Here is a 27,336-nt window from a genome sequence, read left to right as displayed (position 1 = left end):
AAAGAAAAGGCTGCGAGCTCCCAGCGGATACGGTGTGTGCATGTGTACACGCCGCTTTCACCTTCTTGCCTGCTCAGGCACCACTGCCCATGCTGGCAGAGTGAGTCATCCACATCCTCCTCTGATAAATCAGGAGGTTATCACAGCAGCGCAGCTATTTATAGAGCACACCTCCTGTGAGTCACATCCATTTTTCAAACACTTTTAAAGTTAGCTCTTCAGAGTTATTGCCAACAAGCTTTCCATCTAGTTCAACTATGTCAACATGACTTGAGAACAATGCCCTGTGATTTTGGTGAACTTCTTTGGCCCCGAGGATAAAAACACAAAGCTGATCTAGATTTTTTTGCTTCTGTGTATCCGAGTGATTACCTCTGAGGTCACATGGGGGAGAAAAAAAGTCTCAGACATACAAATCAACAGACAAGTGGTCCTATAAATGATAATAAAATACTGGAGACAAAAACCTATGTCACCTCATTACTTTGACATTTTCTTTTCACCACGTGCTGCTAAAAATAACTCACCGCAGACACAACTGTTGTCCGTGTTTCTGCTTCTTTTTAACTTGTTGATGAAGGTATGTGAGGCTAGCTTATAGACTACATAAAGTAACACTTGTGTTATTGGCAGGGCGACACACTTCATATGCAAAACTGCAATCCTCTTTCTGAGAAACAAAAGCATGTTATATTAGAGATACTGAATATCAGTAACCTATGCCGGTTTTCACAGGGACAGTCGACCTATCCACAGTATTACCAAGCAACAATTACTCAACCTGACAAAAATGTCATGCAGTCTCTATGATGGATTGCCTCTCAGTAAGTTCTCTTACAGTGGATTTTCCAACTGAACTAGTGACCTATAAGAATTGATCACCGAGAAGCCTGATGGAGGCTTTGAAAACTGTCATAACAGGCTGTCAATAACATCTATCCAGCTAATTTTAAACTTTTATTTCTTTTGTAGCCAAAAATATATAATATGCACTGTAATTCTGAATACGTCTCTATTCCTTCATTTAAAAAAAACAAAAAAAACAACTCTGTCTGTATAGTACCTGACAAAAATCAGTGGAGTGATGAGCCCGAATTTCAGATGTTTGGGTCAAATTGACATTAATATACAACAGTGATTGTCTACAGCCATCTACCCACCCATTTACAATTTTCCTAAAAAATATAAAGAAATGAGAGGTGGCTTAAGACTTTCACAATACTGTATGTGTGTTGTATTTCATGTGAGCCATACATTTCAGTCTTTCTTTCCAAAGACAGCAGCATCCAAAAATTAACACCATTCAGTTACTGGCCAAAATAAACATACAGAGTCAACAGGACTTTTTTTTCCCATCACCAAAGTTTATTCACTACATGTGTCGTTCTTCACAAGTGTTGATTTAAACGAAATATTTCCTAGGTGCTGTATGCATGTAATACATGCAACGTTTCAGCACATAAAAGTGTCAGGAGGAAAAAAAGAAAAGAAAAACTTACTGTAATTTGAATGCATGTCTTCGATCTCTTTCTCAGAGTGATTCTTTGAGAAAACCATGACCTGGAAAAAGATTAATTGGAGAGAAATTTGTTCATATTGACAATCATTTAAGAAAAACAAATATTGAAACTTTGCAATATTTGTAAAGAAACTGAGCTAACCTGTCTTTTTTTTAAGCCAGCACCCGTGCAACAAAAGTACTGCTTTTATATTGCAAATAACTCATTTTCATAAGACTGCGACATTTTTAAATTGTAAGAACTTGTCATAATTATTGTTTCTCCAAAAAAAACCCCATTAAAATACAGTCAAATAAACCTTACTGATGATATACAAACACTACTGAAAATGCTGCAACGTACACTTCAGAAAAAACAAAAATTAAGCTCTCATTAAGCAGTTAATACATACTGGCTTGGCCTTCCCCTGTAACTGATTTCTCATCTTCTCATTGGCCTCGACCTCTTTGGCAATTTCCTCAGCTGTTGACAGACAAAAGATTTATTTGGCTTGAGGTGACAAATATTGTCCCTTATATGAAACGTACAATTTGACCAATGAGGTGGCAAAGCAAAACTGAGGTTTCCCAGAAAAGTAAAAAAAAATAAAAAATCAAGACAAAAACCAAACTAGTGAGATCAAATATCAGCAACTTCATTCTATGTTTAAGTCTCATGGGGAAAAAATGTTAAAGATTTGTACCACAGCAAAGATATTACAAAAAGATAGTTACAAAAAAACCCCCAAACAAACAACAAAAAACCTGCCTGTTCCCAAACAAGCAGAGTGTTTGTTAAAGTGAATGCAGGATGGTTCGATCTGATTTTGCTGATTCAGTGTTAATTTCTGGCTGCAAATATTAACATTCAGTAAACATCTGGGAACAGCAGAGACCATCTGCTGGACTTTTTGAAAAGGAATGTTGTCCCGTTCTCGTCTCATACACGATCCCAGCTGCTCAACAGTCCTGGGTCTTTGTCGTATTTCTTGTTTCACGATTTCTTAAATGTTTCAACTGGTGAAAGTTCAGGACTGTGAAATATGCAAAAGCTTCACTGAAATAAATGTCGTCTGGATGCACTGGATGGTCCCTCTTCTCTTCAGTCCAGAGGACCCTGTGTGGAATTTCAAATTCCCAATAGTATGAAGATAGAGCAGTTTTCCACTTTCGCTCAGTCTACTTTAAATGGCCGAGAAACGAAAGCTGTGGATAGCGCTGGATGATGTTCACTTCTTTGCTCTTTTTGATACCCAATCATGTTACCATCTGTTTCCATTTAACCTCATTAGTTATAAAATGTTGATTGAGTTCTTTTTTTTTCCTTCAATGTTGGGGTATACTTTTCCAGCCTTTTGGTGCCTCCATACCAACTTTTGAGACATGTTACTGGCATAAAATTCAGAATGAACTAATATTTTTTATGAAATGTTAAAAATTTTGCAGTTTAAGCATTTAATGTTTCCTAGATTGTGAATGAGAATCGTTTTTTTATTCACATTTTACAAAGAATCTCAATTTTGGGGGGTTCTACTGTGTTTCTAAATATTTGAGTGTCGTTTTCTGGCCAGTATTTAAGTCTATGCGTGCCTCTGTCTGGTATAATGAAGAGTGTAGGCACAGGTTAAGGGGCTGCCACACTCCCTCCTCTCATTTGTTGTATAACTAATAAGGGCAACAAGTACACAACTGAGAGCTATTATATGACTGTTCCCCTGTTTTGTAAACAACACTGCATCTGGCCCCCTTTATGATGTGTGATTTTTCATTCCACATTCAAGTGTGGCTATTTGAATAGACTACAAACACTTCTGATTTTCAAGTTGAGGTTGGACAATATCCTATACAGTCCACTTCTTTTGTTGTGTAACAAAACACTGTGATATCACAATAGTTGTTGGGTTTTTTTTTTTCATTTTAATAAAAACAGACCAAATCCTCTCACCTGATCTCGGGTTTAGAGAGTCACACTGGGCATTGTATAAGTAGACAAAATCTTGGTGTCTTTTGATCAGCTGGTCTCGAGATCCCTGCAATGACAGATGGCATTCCTTCAGCCTCCTCTTGAGCTCCTGCACTGAAAGCAGGTTGTACACCAACTTCGGCATCGGACGCCTCTTCTGGCTAAGAGAGCGGAAACAAACAGATTCACTCTTTATTTTCAGTAACCAACAGATATGACATTTTAATGCTTGAGGTGCATCTCTGTGCTAAGCTACAATAAATATCTACAACTATAGAAATAAATGTTCTTGAACACAAGCAGAATTTTTATTGTGATAACAGAAAAGGTTCCAAATTAGGTATAAAATTAATATCTTTACACACTAAAAGAAAAGCAAGTGCTTGCAGACCTGTTCCCCACTTTGAAGCAACCATTCCAGAGCCAGTGAGCTCACAGGGTCACATTAATTTTGGTCGTGCCAAGCTTTAGTTAGTTTAGTTTAGCTTTAGTTATTCACAAGTTAAGCCCTGTGACATCAAACTACAACAAGACAGATTTTTATAAGAGTTCAAGAAACTCATGACTGTTGCTACTCTCCCTAAGAATGGGAGCGAGTCCAGGGGTTACAATGAAACACTATATCTATATTTGTGAAAATCTTTGTTCATGTTTCTGTTACAACAAAAAATGAATAACAATGGGGTTCAAGAAGAATACCACAAAGGAAACTCTCTCTCAAAAAAAAAAACAAGAGAAAAAAAATCAAAACAAGCACATCTCATGTTAAAAAGACAACCTGGATGTTCCACAACACATCACTGAAAAATCTTTTAAACCTCTCTAAAGGCACAAAAGTTCCCCGGCATGCTTGGAGGTAAACAAGAAACTGCACAATAGCCACAAACTCTCATATCAGCTTTAAAGCATTGGAACAAGTATTACAGTTTAAGGCTACTTGGCTACCTCATAGCCTAGATGTTTGCAACCTTTGAATGAGCAATAGATTCAAAATTGTATCAAATTTTAGAGGAAAACAGCAGGGCAGGAGTCCATGACCTAAAGCTCAGCAGATGTTCAGTAATGGAACAAGACAACAAGCAAAAGCACATAAATCAGCAACGGACTGGCTGAATAATAATAATGATAAGAGATCATTCGTGTATGGAAATCCGGACCATAGCCCAGTTGAGATACTGTTCATCACATAAAAACTGATAAGCTGAAACCGTTTTCCCGGAGATGAGATAAGATACTACAAGAAACATTTGACAGAAGTTGTTACGTATAAAGGAGACATTATTTTGGAGTTATGAAATTCAACAGTGCATAGAGTCTTTTTGTTGCCTGGACTGTGAGTAATTGTGAATTGTGAAATCAATACAGACATGACCTGTTCATGAGAGTTATTCATTTAAGTCATATTTTGTTTGGCTATAATCGGCTTATCCAGACCAAACCTACAATATTTTTCCCAACATCTTTGTTTTGGGTAATTGTACAGCATTTTGTATCACAAACTGTATTAAATGTTATTAATAAAGCACGAAAAAACTGCTGGGAGGACATAAGGTCATCGGTTGACTGAAACCCAACTGTTTTGTTTAGTTTTCTTTGTCTTCTACTTTTATTTCTTCTTTCTTTTTTTTTTACTGCATCCATGCACAAGAAAACTTTAATCTCATTATAGAAAAGACATTTAGCCACAAGCTAATTTCCATCTGCTGTCCCTAGGCAGGTATACACAAGATTAAATAAAAATGCCATGTAAACATAACTCCTCCTGTTAATTTAAAGCATAAGGCGTATTTTTAGTTTAAAAATAAATCACAAGTAAATAAATAAACAAAACATCTCGACATGTTAGGCTACACGTACACATGCTAATGACAGTTGAAATAATGTTTAATAGTTTAAAAATAATTTTACAGCTAATCTGATTCACATCTTTTTTCTGTCTGATCCACGAGAGGGCTGCTGATGAGTTTGGAGACAACGGCAGTGGCTACCATTTCTAATGGCTGTTGTTGTATTTGCTATCTTGGATGTCCGGGACCTCCCACATCTTAGGTTATCACACTGGTGTTCGTTCACCTTCGGAAATGACTGATCTTGTGTGACCTTCTCTTTGCTACAATTTCCTTAACTTGAGGAGACTTCTGACTCTTCCTACGTTTTTGCCCATATTAATAAGGCCTCGTCTTGGCCCTACATGTGTCAGCTACAGCCATTCCTTATTGCTGGTGCTGTCTCTCTATGGTCAGTACTTTGCCCACCCACCCAAACACACATACATAACTACTAAAACCCTTACTTATCATAACATTTTTAAAAGCCATTGTTTTTGAAAACTTCAGATTTTGCTGCCTCCCCAGGGACAGTATTAAAAAAGACACATTAACAGCACAGCAGTACCTTTTCTTACAGTTTTAAGTGTGAGTAATCTATTAATCATCTTTTATTTATATCCTACCTCCCAAAAGAGCATTAAAGCTTGACAAGACATCAGTACAGTCTTCATTTAAGTGATCAGTAAAGTGGATACTTTACCTCCTCAAGCTTTCCTTCTTGTCACCACTGGTAAGACACGTGTCCAGATGTTTGTTGATAAAATGCTGGGAAACACTTACAGAACACACAGGGCACTCCACTGCAACAAAGACACACAAAATAATGTTGAGAGTTTTTGGTGCTATGACTCTATAACATATTTCCATGCAATTCAGTGCATGCATCCAACCAGCTGCAGTTATGCAATTCATTCATAATTCAAATTAAACACATGAAGAACTGAACCGAATTGAAACATCTGTATGTTTTGTTATCTATATGTTATATTCACTGGAGGTGAATTTGAATTGTGACCCAGTTAAACTAATAGTGACAATAAAAGCAACGGGTAATGACAAAAATTGAGAAGCACAAGACCAATGTGACAATAAGCAAACATAACCTGTTAAAAGGTGTGTTACTGTTTTGTAGGGAGGAATCCCGGCAGGTAACTGAGGAAGTTAAGACAGAGTTGGCAAAAAAAAAAACACAGATAGTACTAGTTTCTGTACTTAAGTAGAAGTACAAATACTACTGTTACAAAATACTCTGGTAAAAGTACTGTTTCGACTTCTTTACTCAAGTAAAAGTAAAAATGTACAGACTCTGAAATGTACTGAAAGTAAAAAAGTAAGATCTTTGGCGGAGGTTTCTATTTTTGTGCAAAGCTAACTGAACCTGATGATGATAAAATAATATCAGTAGATGGGAATACAAACTTTAGTCTATTTTTTTTAAAATTCTAATTATACTCAGCTTGAATCAGAAGAAAAAGAAGGAACATAAAAAATATATCTATTTTCTGTTGCCTACATTCTGGCTCTAAACAGGAAAATGTGTGCAATCAGGAGTTAAAGTGGATTCAGCACCCTGAGAGTGGTTGTAAAGGCTCAGTGTGGGGAAAAGAATCACAATCATTTTCATTGAGCGCTCCAGTAGATTTTCTTAATGTACAGACTGACCTGCTGCTCTTTGTGGATGTACACAACTGAATTCAACCAGATGTCTCATGAGTTGTCCTGGCTGATTTCCATCGTCTACACTGACAGTAAACTGTACTCTATGCTGTCTTTTTTGTAGATGGTACAAAGTTGGTATGAAGATGGAATTCAGTCAGTGTATCTCAGCATCATCAGCTAAAACTCATATGAGTGTCAGCTACACTGTAACCTAACTCTGACCATGAAACCACAGCCACTGTGCACCAGTCACACACTGTTCTGTACTTTAGATCCATCACAGTACAGCAAACTAACCTGTTTATCCTGCACTAACCTGCAGAGGATTTCCATGCAGCCTTTAAATAACACAGTTAGTCTGCCTCAGTTTGAGTTGCAGCACGTTTCACAATATCAAAAAACATAATGTCACATGTACAGACCTAATATCTGGTTTAAAAAGATGTAGGGCTACCTAGATGCTGAAGTACGGCAACTGCAACTTATGGACACCTGCAGTCGTTCAGGTGTTGTGTCAAAATAAAAAAAATTTTAAAAAGGCCCCCCAAAAATCCACCCAATCTCCCAAACAAACATAAAAAACCCCACCATCCCACCTTTAACCCCTGACTTTGGCACATGTCGTCTCTTCTTATGTTTAATAAGAGTTCCATTCATGCGTTTCTGTTTAGGCTCAAAGTGGTTTGATGCTTGAAGTCTCGCAGTGACATGAAATATTAACTCCCCTCAAATGTGTTAAAGCCAACGGAACAAGCCTGTTTTGAAAATAAGGAGTAGAAAGTATAGATATTTGTTTACAAATGTGGGGAGTAAAAGTTAGAAAAAGGAGTCAGGAAAAAAAAAAAAAACTACTCAAGCTACTCAAGTACTTAAGTACAGTAAGGAAGTATTTGTACTTCGTTACTTCCCACCTCTGAAATAGGATGACAAAAATGAAAAGAGAATGAAAAAAAAAAAATCAGTGGTTGCCTACTGACTGCAGTTTTTTTTTCACATTTGGGTATAAATTACAAGTAGTTGCAGTGACCGGTTGCCCAGTTTGAATCTGCAACACCAACAACTTCTTGCAATCCTTCTGGGTGCAAGGTGATTGTTCTCATTTCTAAACACAGACAGAGTGCAGTCAAACACTCTGCAATCAATCTGAGTCAGACAGTGCTGAAGAGCACAGCTTCTTCCCAAGACAGGAAGCTGACTCAACTGGTTGCTTCCTGTTAGTATTCCTATATAAAACTAAGGCTGCCAAGTGGCTACACTGTATTTCTTTTCCCAGTTAATCCACCGTCCTGCAGCAACTACAAATCTATTTGTGGAGGAATTTCAGTATTAAATCTATGAGGCTGTTCCAACCAACAGATTTGTGATTTTCCCCAGTTTATCACAATTAATCCCATTTATCATAAACAGTTAGCATGCAATTCCCAATTTGAGTCAATCACAAGCTAATAGCAGATTGATGCCATCTTATTAACCTTTTATCGGCATCTGAATACTTTAAAAGCCACTTTTACCCATTTTTAAAGCAATCATTTGAAAGGCAACAGCCACAATATTTTTACAGTTAAACTGGATTCACCTTTGATTATGGGCTTAATGTCTTTTGAAGGTGTTAAAGAATCTGCCATCCCATTTTCAGCGCTAATACTTGGAAAGGCCGTGGGCTCAAGTCTGAGTGACGTCGAACCGTAAGTAGACGCATCGTCCATATCTATGGGTTCTTCTTTCACAACCACTGAAAGCTCAGCTTTTCCTGAATGTAGGTCAGTATCGTTGTGGATTCCTGCAGTCCATCTTTTCCCCTCCTGAACCCACTCAGAGATGGAACCATTGCGCTGGGTTTCTTTGCTGGGAGGTGTTTTAGACTTTTTTTGGAAAAACTGGCTCAGCACAGAGTTGTTACACTTCTGGCCCCTCTCCTTCGGAGTTTTGCATTTAACGGCTGAAGCAGGGGTCTTCGGAGATATTGGAGGAGAGTCAAATTGTGCTTTTAACAACTGTTGTCTGGAAAAAGAGAAAAGAAACAGGGCACATATGAATGAAAAATAAATAAATAAAATACAACACAGTTACACGCTCTTTTATCACATTCAGCTTGAAAAAAGAATAAAAACGACAACATAGGAAGTGTGAATAAATGTTGTTGGCATTGAAGTGAGCCCTCTGATGTTCTCCTCACCTGCTTAATCATCTTGCTCCTTTTCTACTGAGCCAGAAAAAGGAGACACTTTGGCTGCAGCCTCAGAAATGTGGAAAGCAAACAAATTGCAGCTGGGCCGTTACTTGACAATAAAATGGAACCAATGAGGTGTGCGACGTTCTGCTTTCCAGATTTAAGAACTTATTTGTGCTTTCTGTCTACATTAGGAGGAGGTTCATGCACATGCACGCACAGATGCAACCACACGCCAAGTTAGCTTTGCACACATGTGATGTGGAAACACGTTCTACTCCTCCCAACCTTAAACAAATATGCTCTCCCGATAACATTCATCAGTAATGCTGCATACACATATTCTGGACAAAAATGAACAGAGAATGTCCAATGAACCAAAGACAGATAGGTAGACGCAGACACAGAGAGATAAGATAAAGTGCTACTCCCCTGTTACTCAACAGAACCTAGACAGTTCTGATGTACACTAATCTTATTAGATGTAACTGATTGTGCCTCATTTGAGAAAGAATGTTGTTGTTGTTCACTTCAGTAAGTCAAATCCTTCTAAAAACTGTGGTGCCTAAGCAGTTTACTTCTTTTTGCCTTAGAGAAGACATCAGCTATGAGATCAAGTCACTCTGTATTAAAAGCTTGATTTACTTTAAGAAAAAAAAACACTGATAGAAACTGCTTATTCTTGTAGCCTAGAGGTAATGATGACAGATAGATAGTGAGTAACATTCACTTTTGGTTTCTAACTAGAATCCATCAAAGCCACGTCTTTTATTATTCATTTATTATTTGAGCATTTTGCATTTATTAGATAGTGACTACTGAGAGACAGTGGAAAGCGTGTGTGTGTGTGGGGGGGGGGGGGTGAACCCACCCACCCACTTTGTGCTAATGGCATTTTCCCCCATGTGTGATGCACTTAAACCACCTGGCTATCGAGTTATGTCCAAAGCTCTTTTCATGAATATTAATACAGAGCCTCACAATTAACACACCTAAGCTTACCAACGCAGAGATGTCGTCAGGGCAGATACCCCCCTGCACTCGTGGTCTCGCAGTGTCCCAGACACTTATGGCATTACAATAAAACCACCGCTGTCCATTCTTATTAGTTAATATTAATAATAAAATTTGATCTAGTTGGAGAAACTAAAAGTTTCCTAAAATGTTAGGACAGACATGGATTGGGGCAGATTGGGGCAATTTAAACAGAGTAATAGATTTCATTTACTGACCAATATATTAAATAAATGTAAAAGATTTATATGTGTTGTATTCACAACCATCCAAAATAATTATTCCAGTGCACTAACATCATTCAGTTGATTAGCCCAATACCATACTGTTGTATATGAATTCGTCTCTGATTTTTTAACAATGAGTAGATAGGAATTTATAGTAAAGGTGAAAAAGACACCTTACATCTTTCCAAATACTTTCAGCAAAGGATTTAAAGGATTTTTAAAAAATTACTATGAGGTAAATGAATACAGTACCGCCTTACTTTAGAACTGGTCCTATTATACGAACCATATTCTCTAGCTTCTCTTCAAAAGCTTCAGCTTTGACCTCCGATTAGGTGGAAAAGGATGAATTTGGTTATTATGAGGGAATGAAGCTAAAGTTTAGGCATTTTATTTACAATCCCACTGATCTGTAAGATCAATACAACCTACTTAAATTCCCAGCACTTACTGAATTTAAATAGCTGCATCATTGATTTTCTTTACTATGTGAGGGCTAAAGTTTTATAATTAGAACTGGGTTTTAAAGGGCAAGTATAGCTTCTACAGCACTTTTTAAAGCTGGGTGTTAGAGACCTTAAACCATAGATACAGAGCAGGAGATCAGAGGAATTCCACACAAAGCCTTTGGACCACATTTTATAAAGTCGCCGTCGCTGTTACTCGGGGACAATACACACGGTAATTGTGCCAAGACTTTAAAAACGAAGCCGTGCAACAGTCAGAATCATTTCATTAACAGGATTATGTGTGTGGATATCAATAGACCTCAGGGAACTTAAAGAAAGACTAATGGTGTAAGAAAAAAAAATGCATTTTGCACGTGTTACAATAGGAGGGCTCTATAGCAGAAACGTCTGGGTGCTAAAACACCATCAACACATTGTGAAAATCAAACCTAAAGCAAATGAGACCCTGAACTTCAGAACAGCTCATATCTTAAACCCAGAAAGTTTCAAAACTGCAGAAACTGTTATTAGTGTCTGTATTTTAGAGTATTTTTATTTTACAAGAGGCTGTGATACAACAAAATACATAACCCACGTCTAAATGAAACCCTCTGTGAAACACAATTTCATAATGTGATGGTTCAGCCTCACAAATGGTCTGTCAACACTAAATCCAAACCATGTTGCATTTATAATAGAAAAGGGCATGTTGTGATTGTGATTAAACGTATTTTGTTAGCAATTTATCTCTTATCCTAATGTGCAAATACACAAATGAGACAAGAGGCTGCAAGGTAACTGGTTACTGTACCAGTGTAAATATGCAGCACTGAGATAACAGCTAATGGTGTGCTAGAGGAAAAAGGCCTCTAACAGGAGTAAATTAGAGCCATCAGATAACAGCAACCCAAAGCACTGATTTCACAGTGATAAATCCGAATGAAGGAAGTTGTCCCCAAACACATGCTGGACCAGAGAATTTACCAACCGCATAGGCAGATGTTTAAATAATTATTCCCTAAATGCTCTGCAATGCTGTCGTTTCAAAGCAAATAATCCAGTTGAAACAAGTCTATTTTTACACAAAACAACATTTTGACAGAGTCAAAACCAACGAATCCAATTTCTCAGATGCTCGGTGTTAGACAACAGGAAATTAAAAAGAGAAGGAGAAGGCTGCTGCCTAATCCACTCATTCGTAACTGTGATGACAATCAGAAGGGCTACAGTTTGAAGGGAGACCTTTCAGACTGTTGATAACAGAGATGTGATTGATGGAAGGGACAAACATTGTGGTAGACTGACTGATAACAGCATTCAGTCGTTCTATTGGCATCAGCCCAGATTTTGAAGAAACAATTGTAATGACTTTAGGCACAGTTTTTTATGGGGGGGGGGCAACACCGCCTTAAAAACAGCGACAGCCCTATTTAGGCTCACAGGCTTGTTTTCAACTAATCTTTAAATAGGAGTTGCTACAAGATTCCCCAAAATATGGATCATCAAAATGATCTGTTAATAGATGACTATCTATAATACAAAGGAACATATACAGTATATCCTTTGACAGATGTTTTCTGTTCTACATTTGGATTATTATTTCTTTAGAAAAGAATGACAGGATGGCGTCACTCTCAGTGAACAACAGTTTATGAACGCCCTGAACGGCGGAGGCTCCGGCCAGAAGTGTTTTCTCAAAATGTTCCCTACTTTCACGCAAACCAGTTCTATTTCCTGGGAAATGTTACTGTCTGGAGCCCCACTCTTACACTATTCCCGGGATGGAGATTGTTATGTGTTACCTCAGTGACACATATGGACTATAGATATGAAATGTTCCAGAAGGAGTCAACCTCAGCCACCGTCCATAAAAAAGTGGTTTAGGAGGATTAGTATTAATCGGTAAACCTGGACTAAATCTTTTTTTAAGGTTTGTGAATCCAGAGTTGCTGGCAGGGAGGTTCTGACCTGTGCGTTTTAACAGAAGAAATGGAAACACAAGCAAAAGAGAAAGAGAAAACAGATGTAGTTTTTGCTGGTATGAATGTGACGAGTTTGGCAGATGACAAACTTGAATCTTTTTCCAGTACAGAGAAGGGGTGAGGTGGCGTTGTTCTATGCTTTTTGGGACAATTTACTGCTATAGTGTCTGTCCATTTGTCCCCTAGAGGGAAGGGTCACTGCAAATCAATACAAAGTCAGTCTGAGGGGCTTTGCTTTTATCCTTGTCGTTACAGGATAACAATATCCCATCCATAGACCTAAATGGTTGAAACATAATCATATGCTATGGTTCTTACAGTCAGCAGATCATCAAAACACAGAAGAATGGTGTTCAGCTAACATACAGAGGCTTTGGCAACACACGGTGGCACAAAACATGACTAAACTACATTTAGCAAATATCTAACCAGCCAATGAATGGGGAAGAAAGGTTACTGAAGTGATGTTAGACGTGACAAGATTGTTGGTGCCCAATGGGATGGCCTCAGTATTTCAGAAATTGCTGATTTACCGGGATTTTGCCACACAGTCATCTCTACGGTTTATGGAGAATGTACATAAAAAGAAAGAAAAAGGAGAAAATATCCAGTGAGCGGCACCTCTCTGGGCAAAAGTGCCTTGTTGACGTCAGAGGTCAGATAAGGGGTTGATAGAAAGGCAACAATAACTCAAATAACCTCTCATTACTATTAGAAAACTGGAAAATTGTGGCCTGTAACTAGCCTGGTCTGATGAGTCTTAATTTCTGCGGTGACATGTGGATGGCAGGGTCAGAATTTAGACTAAATCACATGAAAGCACGGATCCATCCTGCACTGTATCAACAGTTCATGTGACTGGTGGTGTGATGCCGTGGCAGATATTTTCTCGACACAGTTGGTACTAATTAAGCCTCAAGGCAATTAAGCCTATCGTATAAACTTCAAAATCCTACGTCACCCCATTCTCGAGTTATGTCGACATTGACTTCCCGGGTGACGACAATAACTATTAGCCTTTTATTACTGAGGGGTGAAAATGTAAGCTTCTCCAGAGCTATGTACAATGATAATAACAATAATAATAATGATAATAATAATAATAATAATAATAATAATAATAATAATACAGTTAAACCCCTTTTACATAAGTTTAGCATCACCAGGAGACCTTGTGTGATTTATAACCCCTGTGCCAACCTGAAGTAATAAATAATTAGAGTTTGGAGTGACCTGTTGTTCCACGACATTGTAAATAATTTACAGTAATTACACCTCCTTATAAACAACTGTTCCATAACAGAAACACAGAACAACATTTATCAGTCTAAGACAGCCTGTGACTGCAAGCATGTGGCCAGTGTTATTAACAACAGAACAATCCGTTTTTACAATCTATTTTAAGGGAAAGGTTTTCACTTGTGTGAACTGTGTCACTAGAGCAGAAGATTGAAGATAACATGCAACCTAAATTGAACCTTGAAATTTCCTTTAGCCCAGCTCTGGACTCTGCACCTCATCTCTGCGTCCTGTTGTGATGAAAACTTATCAGCCCCAGAGCTACACAGCACACAGGTAAGTGCAATGCAATGAGAACTCTGAGTGACCTCAGCTGATGAAAACAAAATCCCCATTTGATTTACAGAAAATCTGTAAATAAGAAGTAGATTACTAGGAGGCAATCAGGCTGTTTTTTTCAATACTGTACAGAAGAAAAAGTGAAATAGTTCTCTTAGTGGGCATAATGTAATCTCGCCAATAACAATGGGATCCCCTGAAATCCCCACAGTGGGTTTTTTTCCTTTCTTTTTTTTAGCCCTTCAGGTCTTACAATCATGAAATACAAATTGAAGAGCACCTGTGCTCATGGTAAAGAGGTTTACATGGATTGCGGAGGAAATCTGATCTGGCGTTTTTATTACTCGTTTAGCCTGCCTCTGCAGGATGAAGAATTTTTAAAAACCCACTTTGGATAGCTGTAGCAAAATGGATTATATTAAATCATTGCGTCCCAACAAGTCTGATGTGCAAAATGCCAGAAAGAAATATTTCATTAATGATACTTAGATGAAAAGCTTACTCACACACCACTTTATTAGGCACAACTATTCGCCAACAGATATCTGATCAGCCAATCACCAGGCAGCAACTCAATGTCTGACCTAAATATACATCAAGAGCAACCGCTAAGTGACACTGAACATGGCACGGTTGTTTGTGTCAGGTCTGAAAAATTCCAGAAACTGCTGATCTTCTGGGATTTTCCCACAAAAACATCTCTAGGGTTTCCAGAGAATGTTTGAGAAAGAGAAAATATCCAGTGAGAGACCGTTTTCTTTTTGAACTGCGTACATCTGTGATGTATTAACTGAATGACAATAAAGGAAATTAGAAATCTGTTGGTTGTTGGTGCTAGAGGTCAGAGGAGAATATCAGCCAAGAACAGGAACCTGAGGATTCACACAAGCTCACCAAAATTGAACCACAGAAGATTGGAAAAACATCACCTAGTCTCACGAGTCTCGCTTTTTGCTGCAACATTCAGATGGTAGGGTCAGAATTTGGTATAAACAACATGAAAGCATGGATCCACTTTGCCTTGTGTCAACAGTTCAGGCTGCTGGTGGTGGTGGTGTAATGGTGTGGGGAAATATTTTCTTGGAAGACTTTTGGCCCCTTACTACCAGCTGACATCATCTAATCTCCACAGGATACCCGAGTATTGTCGTTTATCGTGCCCCTTTACGACCACAGTATGCTAGTTTATTTATAAAGCACTTTTCATAGATAAGCAGTCATAAAGCTCTGCACAATAAAATAAAAATGCAGTTAATAGCAATAGATGCAGAACAGAGTAAAACAGGTAGTTTAAAAACATCTCAACAGAAAGTCAGGTTAAACAAAAAGGTATTTAGCTGCTTCTTATTTAGTCCACAGTCAGCTAGTTGGAGTGGGAGGCTGATCCAAAGCCCTGGTGCCACAGACTGAAGGCCCTGTCCCCCCTAGTCTTTCATCTTGTACGAGGAACTGCAAACAAATTCTGAACCTGTGATCGAAGACCACAAGCAGCAGTGTGTTTAGTAACAAGCTGGGATAAATAGTCTGGAGTCTGGCTGTTAAGTGCTCAGTATGTGAGTACAAAAATTTTAAATCGAGTCCTGCAATTTACTGGGAGCCAACCTAAAGAGTAATGTGAGCTTGCTTACAAGAATGTGTAAGGAGTCTGGCTGTGGCATTCTGTATAGCTCGGAGGAGTGAAAAAGATGATTTATCTAAGACCACGGTGTACTTATCTTCTGGTGGCGGCTTCCAGCATGATAATGCACCATCTCACAAAGCTCAGATCATCTCAAACTGGTTTCTTGAACATGACAATGAATTCACTGTACTCAAATGACCTCCACAGTCACCAGATCTCAATCCAAGAGAGCACCTTTTGGATGTGATGGAACAGGAGATTCTTATCGCGGATGTGCAGCTGACAAATCAGCAGCAACTGTCTGATTCATATCAGTACGGACAAAAATGTTCCTAGCACCTCGCTGAATCAGTGCCATGAAGACTTAAGGCAGTTCTGAAGGTAAACTGGGGTTAAAACCGATAACGTATAACTACTGAAGTGGCCGGTAAGTATATAGCTTGCATACACACTTATTCTATATGTAAATGGCCTGCATTTGTATAGCGCTTTACTCAGTCCCTAAGGACTCCAAAGCACTTTACACTACATTCAGTCATTCACCCATTCACACACACATTCACACACTGGCAATGGCAAGCTACATTGTAGCCACAGCTGCCCTGGGGCACACTGACAGAGGCGAGGCTGCCGGACGCTGGCGCCACCGGGCCCTCTGACCACCACCAGTAGGCAAACATGGGGTTAGTATCTTGCCCAAGGATATTTGGCATGCAGCCAGGAGGCAGCCTGGGATCAAACCACCGACCTTCTGATTAGTGGTTGACCTGCTCTGCCACCTGAGCTACAGCCACCCCAGCATGTGTACCAAATCATGCAATACAGCTGCAAGTATTTTATTTTCTGTCCTTTAACTTAATATTGTAATATTGTTATGGACCCCACTAGTGGTGATTCAGTGTGCACTAAGATCTAAATGCATAAAAAGCTCTTCTTCATTTCAGATATAAGACAGTTCACTTGCTATCTGTCATGAGCTGTACATTACCTTGCAGATTGAAAGTTTGTGACCAAATCATCCAACAAACGGTTGTTCCTCAGATCTGCTTCTGTCATTTGCTAAAAGAAAAAGAAGTGAGATATGAAGAAATTCTGCCTATAGGGTCCAAAATCCAGTGATATTTACAATTAAAGTTGAGCGAGACAATGTTTAAGTGATGTTCTTCAGTGAATTACTTAAATAATTTAATCAATATTTACTGATATTGATTAAGTCTCTTTAGGTAATGTCCTTAATTATTATGTAATTCCATTACAAGTCATGGTCATACTTACTGTATTGCAAACTGGACACTGGAGCTTGTAGGAAAGAAATTTCCGGATGCACAAAGAACAAACTGCAAAATAAAATGCAAACACAACGTTTCGGTATATTTAATCAATTACAAAAAAAGTAAAGTGGTACCCATTTAATCAGGTTGTCCTCCTCTCCACTACCAGTAAAGTTAGTTCATGTCAGCCCGTTGACATTTTATCACTCTGAACTATTTGACGTGTGTGACAGTTTTTAATTAAGCAAATTGTGAAATCTGAAGAGTGACAGAGAGAGGGTGAAGTGTTAAGAGAAGATGAGAAAAATAATATGATGTGTGCAGCTCTACAGTAAACCATTTTAAATCGTTAAAAATAAAACAATAGAAATGTAATGTGTGCCCGTCAATGTTGCGTTATGGTAGACGATCAAAAATAATTAATGTAAATATACTTGGTGATCTGCCTCTGCAATGTGTGGGATATAGTGCATAAACCAACCAAAGGACAGCTGATTGTGCTTCAAATTCAGCTTTTCTGAAATCATTTCAGCTCAATTTTGCTCGTTTCAAAAATCCACTCAGTGTTCTTCCTTTTATTTGCATGAACATCTTTTATGACTGCATCTGCACTGCTATTACTTACAATTGTGTGAGCATTTTGTCATCATTGAAATATTGAGAAAGTCGAAGCAAATAGGACACCGAAGCAGCGCATCGACATTCTGTAGATGGGAGAGAGAAAAAAAAGAGCTTAAAATCAACAAATACCTGGCAATAACAACAACAACAACAATATATTTTACCTACTAAAAGTATGGCTGGCTCAAAGCATCCGTGCATGAACCTTTGCACTTTTAATCATATATTATTTTAGGATGAAAATAAATTTAAAAAGAGATTCAGGATAGCAAAAGTTGACAGATGAAGATGTTACTCACTGTATGATAAATAAATGTAGTACTCTAGCGTTGGTGAATGTCCTCGTTTAGCAAAGGATTGCCCATACATTTCCATGCAAAGGATATCATTTCCTAAAACCAGTGTATCCAACTAAATAACAGGAAACTGTCTAACCCTCCTTTCTCATGTAGAATGTTCTCTTGTAAGAATGTTCAGGGTTACACATCTTTTTTTTTATGTAATGTTTGCATAGCATCCAAAAATACAAGTTGTCCTTTCTTTTCTGACCGCAGACAATACTGTGCACACATTCTGAGTCATCCCTCATGTCTTTATTTTTTGCTTCCATGGAGCCAGGCTTTCATGTGATTTTTTTTTTTTTTTAAACTGTGTTGAGCAATAGACTCCAGACTTTCTGAAGGCCTTTCAAATTTTCCTCTGGTCATTCACAGCTTTGTCTCTCATTTTCAGAGGAATGTTTTACTTTTCTTCTTCATTTTTAAGCCACTTAATATTGACCTATGAATAAACCAAACATAAAAATCCCACATAATTCAAGGGATAAAACAGATTTGTTTCTGCAAATTGACAGATAAATTACCACAGAACCAAATTTAAATTGCATATTTAGGCACAATGTTAGCAGCCTGCTGGATAAGGTCATAATTTGCTCCCATTTCTTAAGCTGAATCTATGAAAAATTATAATTATAATTTTATATAGCACTGTTCTACTGTAAGTGCCTTCTATCCAACATTCACACGCCAATGGTTACATCAGCGAGCAACTTGGGGTTAGTATCTTGCCCATACAGACTATAAGAGACAGGGATCAAACCACCAACCCTCTGATTATTAGATGACGTCCTAAGCTACAACCCACAACAAAACAGTATGTTTGCACCAACTACTCACTTTCCAAACCACTATTAGGAAAATGAACAAGAAGAGGTCAAAATTAGAACTGGCAGGTAGGGGTGGGAGCTATATCCTCAAGATGATAACATAAAGGAAATTTGCAATAATATTTCTGACAATACACCAACAAAATAAAAACTGTATGCCCTTTTATTGGTGACTGCAGCTTCCAGGCTAGTGCTAGTGTCTCCTCCTTGCATGCCTTTATAGCCTTGTCTTACTCAATGGTGTTTTTGTAGTGAAACAACATCGTTATTTCCACCTTTATCGGGATTAGTTTTCTTGCACATTTGCAAATTATTGCGCTTTGCTGGCGATTGTTCAATACCCTTTTTTTTTTTAAACTGAATCATGTAAATCGTCTCTTGCTATGTTTAGGCTAATTTTGTTGTGTACCAGAAAGTAAAGGCATGCTGTGGTTCTATCACTGATACTGTAATATGACACAGCCATCTACAGCAGATGAACAGTAACAGATACGAGGAGAAGGGAAACCCAGCGAAGACCTGACGCAAGACCCGTGAGATTAGTTTCTTTTGATGTTAAGGAGCAAGGGGTTCTAGCTCGTGTGCTGTGATCAACATTAAAGTTAAATTAGACTGACTTCTGTCATTGTTGCACTGTATTTAAAGGTTAGCAAACGTTTCATTACTAACTGTAAGCACGTCAGTTATTCACGTGAGTTATAGAGAAAAGATTGAACGAATGTGATGTAAGTGTAACTGCTGGGGTTTTCAGTTAGCTGGGGGCTAACAGCCAGCATGTCAACACAACATTTGAAATCAAACAAAGCTACAACCTACTTTCAGACATGCGAGACTAGGTGGTAGATCCGCTTCCATCTCGAAGGCCATTTTCTCCGAAATAACGCGCAGATTCTTGCCAAAGTTAGCCTCAGCACTTTTTTTTTTATTCGGCGCTCAGCTGTGAGAGTCCCGCTCACAGACCGGGATGCGTCTGACGTCATTTGACAACTTCCGCTGAGCCACAAATATGTAAAGATTGTAGCTGCGCTCGTCACTCAGTCAGAGTCCGGGTTACATTGTTTCAGGTTTAAGTTAGAGGCTGTCTTTATTGTTTAGACTTAAAGGCATAGCAGCACTTGTGCTGCCTCGTACCTTTCTACAGGTGCAGATTCAAGAATATCACATTTGATATACATGCATTTTATACACAATGTTTTACTGTTTGACCAATCATAGAAAATAACAACAAAACAAGGCTTTTTTTCCAGTTAAAGTTTGACAGTGGGAGCAATTTTTTCCAGAATAATTACAATATATGATGGACAGCAGCTTTTTTTAAGCTTTTGTCTGTCTCTTTTTCTGATGTACTTTGTTATATGATTTTATAAATAACTTCCCGTTTCTACTGAGTTTAATATCTTTAATGTCAAGCTACAGTATAATTTAGCATATTAACAATATACAATACACATGTACTAATAATTTTAACCAGCTTTAGTTATTTTGTAGCAGGACTTTGCAGGACTCCAGTGTAAGATGCCAAAATCAAGCCCTTTCAGTTGTACTCATTGAAGCAGCAGAGCCCCGGCCAGATGCAAATCCAGCAAATCCCCACTCTAGCAACCTCTTAGCAATTCCAGCCCCTGCAGACACCCACCCAGAGCCCTCCTCTCGTTTCCACCTCCCAACCCCAGAGCCAGGATCTGGCCTTCACCAGCAGGAACAGCTTTATTCTGGACAATCAATTGATCTCTTCTTTCTCTCCTTGGCCATCTCTCTTCAACCGACAGAAGTGGTGGGGGAGGATGGTGTGGTCTGGGAGCAGGCCATGCATAGGGGGGTCTTAGCTGATGGCACTGAGAGACACGTGCAGCAGGCCCCTCTTATAAAACAAAAATGATGCTCACAGAACGTAACCTGAAAGCAGTTTATGTTACCGGTAACCTGACATTCTCTATCACCATGTTTCAGGTCAATGTAAGCTCACCGGTATATTATGTAAAATGCTGGATGTTTCACCTCACATTGAATGAGAGGTGAATCACCTCCTCAAAACTTAAAGAAGTCCAGTCACTTTCATTCCAAGCTCCTTAAACTACCATGACATGGATGACAGAGAACTTACACACACATTGTGTAATGCTCACTCACGTTCACATTCAGGAGATTGTTAGACTCTCTGTATCAGGAAAAGGTATGTGTGTTGCTGTTGTACTTAACAGTCCTGTGATAGCCACTTATGACTATATGTATATATTAATGAGGCTATGTTGCACATCTGTTGCTATTATGCAATGACATAAGATACCTCTTAGTAATATACAGCACATTTGATGCATAATTTGTGACATCAACAAATTTACCACTGGAATAAATCAGTTTAATTTATATTATGGATTAAACATGAAATACATGAGAAATTTTATATGAAAAAAAAAATCAGTGGACACTGAAGGATCCAAAAGTCATAAAGATTAAGTTTTTCTGGCTCCAGTGGAGGGAGCTAATAGGAAAGACAGCCACTGCTAACTCCAACCAGGGAATCTGACAGTGGAAAATGACTATTACAAAATAAATGACCTACTTGTGGTGGATGTAAAAGGACAGGCTCTTCTTTTGTGGTGTCCACACCATGACAGACTTGTGTTTTCAGATGACACTAACACAAGTGATTCTGGATGACAAGTGTAGCATGAAAAAAATGGTACAACCAGTTCTTAGCTTGCCTCATGTTTTATTATAATAGTTATTCATGCCTTTGGCAGTTGTTTTCAGGACATTGATGGGAAAGAAATAAGTTAATCTTGTTCTTACAGTGGAGAATGCTCAGCAGATTTTTCGGAGGCTTTAAATGCAGACAATGAATATCATTTCCCTTATTGAACTTTAGACTAGTAAGTGCTTACCAGAGATCGAACAATAACCCACGTAACATGCAGTGTAAACCCAAAGAAGTTAGCACAACTTCAATAAATTAATGCAATCGATTGCCCTAAGGTTTTTAAGTTTATGAACTTAAAAGTTGAAGCTTATAAGAACTCCAATATTTTAATTACATTTGACTAAAAGTAAAATGTTTAATGATTATATTCACAAATATTTATTAAATACAACTTAAAGTCTTGATTTGTGTCTCTAATGCGAATAAGGTGGCATAACTTAAAAGGAATGAGTACAACAGAGTCACTTTTTGAGTTATGAAAACTGCGTATTTATTGTTCACTTTCATCATCTTTTTTAATTAAACAATAGTCAAACATCAACATTGAAAACTCCAAAACAAGTCATACAAAACTATTTGTATAGTAAACTATATTTAAGAATTATTAAAATAAATCATTTTAAAAAGACTTTTAAGTGCTAAAGACATGGTGTGTGCTTTTGAATATCTCAGTAGCAGATTCGATTCATTACACTGTAAACTGTTGAAACTCTAAAATATACACATACCACTGTCCTGGTTCTGTTATTTGTTAATACCTGTTTGGTTAACATTCATATTCAAAACAGTGACTATTAGAATTCTATTTCAGTCCAGTTATTGCAACAAAACAATGAAAATAACCCCACCAAAAAACAAAACAAGACACTATGCTTGGATACAGTGATCCGAACACTTGAGTCTCTAAGTTGGGGAACAGTTTACCAGCTTCCAGACTACTGTACTCTGATGTAGTGTAAAGATCACTCCAATCATTATGAAGAAGTTCATCAGCAGTTCTTGGGAGACCTCCATAAAGTTGTAACGGACTAGGTCGTTGTCATGGATTACTATAACAAAAAAAGAGGAGGTTCAACAGGCTCGTCCTGAATGAGTGTGAGTGTGTGATCGCAAATTAATCAACTATTTCACAAGATGATTTTATGTCAAATCATCTCTCCAATTCATGATCACTAGTAGTGACCCAGACGATTCTGCCAATCATCTGCTGTAAATCTTTGCATCTTTGCTGTGTTTTATACACTTAACTGAATGCACTTAGACTGAATCGTGAAGGTTTGGTTAACGTTTTTCTTTAAGTAATAATGTTTAAAGAATCCACAGAGCAAGAGACGCAGTGAGAATATATAAACTCCACACAGAAAGGTCCCAAATTCAAATACAGGACCTTCTCGCTGTGAGGCGACAGTGCCATTAACTCCACCATGGTTAACAAAAAGTTGAGCAACTCTTCCAACTCTGACATTTCGCTCTGACTGTGTTTTACTTTGCCTCTTATGGGTGTACTGTACCAGCAGACAAAATAAAATTAGCCCTGTCAGGCAGCTTTAGCTTCAAAATAACAGAAACTGGTATCTGCAGAACAGACAAACACAAAGTAAATGCTTTTCACTAATAAGTCATGAGATAAGATGCTGACCTTGGAAGTAAAGCCACTGCTTCGATAAAGAGACATTTCCAATTTGATCAGTACAACACAGGGCTGGATTTGACCTGCCAGCTGGCAGTTTGTAGCTTGTGGCCATTCCAAGCCACAGTGTCATTGATCATGTATCCTTAACAAGGCACTAAGACCTTTGTAATGCTGCACTTTGGGCTTAATTGTCCCCAGGACATGCATATATGTTGCTCTTAAATCTGAAGCTCAAGTCTGAAAGGACAGTTTCAACTATCCTTGTGTAAAATAGCTGCCATTATAAACCGGTGTCTGTTTTGTAATCATTGCAGTTTGATTAAATTCTGTTGTAATGGTTCCCTGCTGTTATTTGTCAGATGGCTCCAGCTTATATAGAGAAAGTCAGTCGAAGTGGAAAGAATACAGTCAGAGTCTACATCAAAATTCTGATCATGGGGCAACTTTTTTGGATTTGAATTGGATTATTTTGGGATTTCAGCCTTAAATGCAAGGATATCAAGCAAATAACAATGAACACAGTTTAACCTGAAATCTTTGTGATGACTGAAAAAACTCACTAATAATTCAGAACTCTTACAGCTTACTGGACTCTTACAGCCGCTGTATAAAAGATATTCAATGATTTAATGACCACCTTTATATACACAGATGTTGAGCATTAATCACAGGAAGTGTCATGGGAAAAGGTCATACCTCTGTAATAGGTTGCTATCTTATTTTTTCTTCATATATACATCTGTATATATAAATAATGAACAATTTTTTACCATCCATTATTTCCTATTTGACCGATGTTTCACCTATTAGACTGCAAGGGAGCCAAAAATGTTATCTGTGTCACTGACATTGCAAATGTCAAGGCAACACAAGCTTCCACATTTCAGTTTGTTATGTTAGGTCTGATTCACTGAATTAATTTGGTTATAGATAATATTATGCAGCTTTATTTTGCTTTTTCCCAGCCAAAAGTCTTCACGCTAAAACAATGTTCTCAGTTGTGTGTGTGCGCACGCGTGTGTGTGTGTGTGTGTTTGATATGCCAAAATTCATTTGTCTCTTTGAATATTACATCTCAAAAGGCTGAACCGTGCTTTAAGTCTGCAAATCTATACCAAATGAAGAAATCACTGTCATGACCCTGTACACTGATCAATTTCAAAATATGTAAATCTAAACTGCTGTGTGATAAATCCTCAAGAAGAAGCAGAAAAGGACAAATAACACATACAGATATGGAACCATGTAGAAGAGACTAAAAGTCTGATTAGTGCAGTTTAGCCATATGGCCATCCAGTCCATTTTCAGCACTCTATAGAGACATTCTTATGGGCTTGGAAACTGAGGATGTTTAATCACTGGATGCTCCGCCAAGCGGAAAATATATCCCTATATTAGCAAGATGACATGATGTACTGAATGCCTGTGAGAGTCTCCATTTCAGATTTTCAGGAACTGTGTTACAGATTAAACCCATTACCAGCTATTTTACTCTGTTTCTATTTGAGTCTGTAATTTTGAGATGTTCTTTTCAGAGAACTGAATTACTGATTATGTGTGTTTAAGGATTATCTTTGGTGCACTGTTTTCTGATATTATGAAGCTCTAATCCAGTTTTAAAAAAAAATAATAATCATGTTTTATTTTTATCTGCCCTGTGGTCAGAGCATTTTTTCTAACGTTCTCCTCGCATGGAGAAAACATTATTATGATATACTGTAGATGGAATCACAAATAGTCGGCAGGTCTTTTCAAAGTGAGCTGATGAACTTTTACTTTTTATACTTTTGGAATATTTGCTGTTATCCTGACAACAAAAAGAAAGAAAAAAACGTCTCAGTATTCAGCACCATATAGATTATTCACAAAGCTATTTTTCTTTAACTGTTAAACTTTAACTGTTGTGATTCATGCTATCACTGCTTAATCATAAGTTACTGCACAGAGCGCCAGCTGGCATGGAAAGCAGGTTCTCTCTTCTTAAAATGAGGTTGAATAAAGGCAGCAAGCCAAAACTATTTAGTTAAATCTTAAAAGTCAGCTACAGAGATTTTTACAGAACTTTAAGACCAATGCTGTTTTGCACAGTCTCAATTTTAATCTATGTTTTACCCCAAAAAGACCCTGTCAAGGACCCTAAATATGTGAATAATGCTCATGTTAAAAGTTTAATGCACTGGCTGTCTTCATATATGAACTATATTCAAATTTGCAAAAGTGAGAAGCATCTAAACTTGCACAAACATCATTCTGTGCAACGCAAAACAGTGAAATATCAGAATGAAAAAAACAAACACAAACACATTTTTTGGAGCCAGATTTAAAAAAGATGATCTTAGTCACATGTTTATAAAATTAATCACAATTTTAAAAACATTTAGCTGTTTTCACATAATTTGTAGCCATTTTTTGTAATTCAGAGTCTACAGTAGAAACTGAGCCTTGTGTTTATGATTTATACATCGAGAAATGTCCGACAGGCTGCTGCTCCTTAGACATTATGCAGAACCTTTGAACTGGGGACATCTGTGGGGAAATCATGTTCAGCCTTTCTTCAGTGAAGTGTAGCATTTTAATGTGGATTCAAACAAGCGCCACTCATAAGAAATTTGTTAAGGATGCTAGCTGGGGTTCCACATTCACGATTATATGTAGCTTTGTGGTGGCCTGTGCCTATACTTTCACTGAAATACATTTAATACGTTTATACATACTAATACATTTCACAAGATGAGATTGTGCCGCTCCAGAGGCTGAAAATATATATTCTGTTTTTGAAACGGCTAACCATTAAGCAAGCTCCAACAAATACATCATGAATCACTGCTGCATGCTGTTTTATTTTCTTATGTCCAGAGAAAAGAATCTCATATAAAACTAAATCCAGTCATTGAGTTTTACCTTAAAAATACCTGTTAAATTAAAATAGTTGCATATCAGTACAAACTAAGATAAACTACAGCTCTTTTTTGTGGTTATTTCTCAATTTTTTTTTTTTATTTTTTACCTCACAACATTTTAAAAATTGGTTATTAGATAATAGCAACAGTACCCCTTTAGCCTTATAATATTTTTTGGCAACAAGTGGATTTTCAAGCAGGACGCACACCAGGAACCAGTTTTAAAGGGATTTATTGGAAACAAGTGTTTTAGGGGTTTGAGAGAAAGGTGGCTGGGATGGAGTCCAGGGTTGGCTGGAGACAGGGCTTTGGAGAGACGAGGCACTGAGTTTGCCAGGGGAGAGTGGGTTGGCAGGAGAGCACCAGGTAATAGATGAGCAGGGTTGCTAGCAGGCACACACAAGTGATCCAAGCACACAGAAGGAACTGTTTAGCATGAAGGAAAGTATAAGGCAACAAGCTACCAGCACAGCAGACAGAATTATTAGGTGAAGAGTGGCTGGAGAAGTTAGAGATGAGATGATGAGGTGCAGGCAGGTGAGAAAGCCAGACAAAGGAGGGGAAGGGAGGAAGCGACACCCAGAGATGCAGAAAGACAACATTAAATGTGCGGGCAGACACACACACACACACACACACACACACACACACACACACACACACACACACAGCTTTTTGAGCTGGCAGACACCCTTGCCAGTCTACACTTAAAAAAATGAAACATCCATGTCATTTAGTTGAAATCTTATATTGTTGCAATGGAAAATTGCTATAGCTGGTTTGAAACTGTTTATTTCACTTTACCCAAAATTAAAAATCCCTTACTATGGAAAAAATCAACAAACACTTTGTCCTTAAGTTAATATGTACTTCAAGTGTATTTCAGTGACCAGACGGCGAGCACTGTGAGGGTCATGTTTTTTGACTTTTCCAGTGCATTCAAAACCATCAGACTGACCCTTTTGGGTGATAAGCTGACAGCGATGCTGGCGGATGCTTCTCTTGTGTCCTGGATGCTGACTAACTGACAGGAAGACCACAATATGTGCGTTGTA

The 27,336-nt window shown here is 37.9% G+C and overlaps 1 protein-coding gene across 1 annotated transcript in view; it reads right to left on the bottom strand.

The window, feature by feature from the left end:
• Positions 1-20,050, bottom strand: part of rad18 (RAD18 E3 ubiquitin protein ligase) — a 32,134-nt gene extending 12,084 nt beyond the window's left edge. Inside the window, exons 1-9 of the mRNA XM_003441281.5 lie at positions 19,864-20,050; positions 17,887-17,965; positions 17,266-17,327; positions 16,979-17,049; positions 8,526-8,950; positions 5,991-6,090; positions 3,444-3,622; positions 1,912-1,982; positions 1,500-1,560 (exon numbers count right to left, since the gene is read on the bottom strand). Coding sequence (XP_003441329.1) covers positions 1,500-1,560; positions 1,912-1,982; positions 3,444-3,622; positions 5,991-6,090; positions 8,526-8,950; positions 16,979-17,049; positions 17,266-17,327; positions 17,887-17,965; positions 19,864-19,914 — 1,099 coding nt within the window. The 5' untranslated portion in view covers positions 19,915-20,050. The remainder of the gene's footprint in view (positions 1-1,499; positions 1,561-1,911; positions 1,983-3,443; positions 3,623-5,990; positions 6,091-8,525; positions 8,951-16,978; positions 17,050-17,265; positions 17,328-17,886; positions 17,966-19,863) is intronic.
• Between the last annotated feature and the right edge of the window lie 7,286 nt (positions 20,051-27,336).

This window comes from Oreochromis niloticus, linkage group LG5 (assembly GCF_001858045.2).
Source record: "Oreochromis niloticus isolate F11D_XX linkage group LG5, O_niloticus_UMD_NMBU, whole genome shotgun sequence".
Taxonomy (NCBI): Eukaryota; Metazoa; Chordata; class Actinopteri; order Cichliformes; family Cichlidae; genus Oreochromis; species Oreochromis niloticus.
Note: the sequence above shows the minus strand (reverse complement) of the source record. Positions and strands in the feature narration are given on the sequence as shown.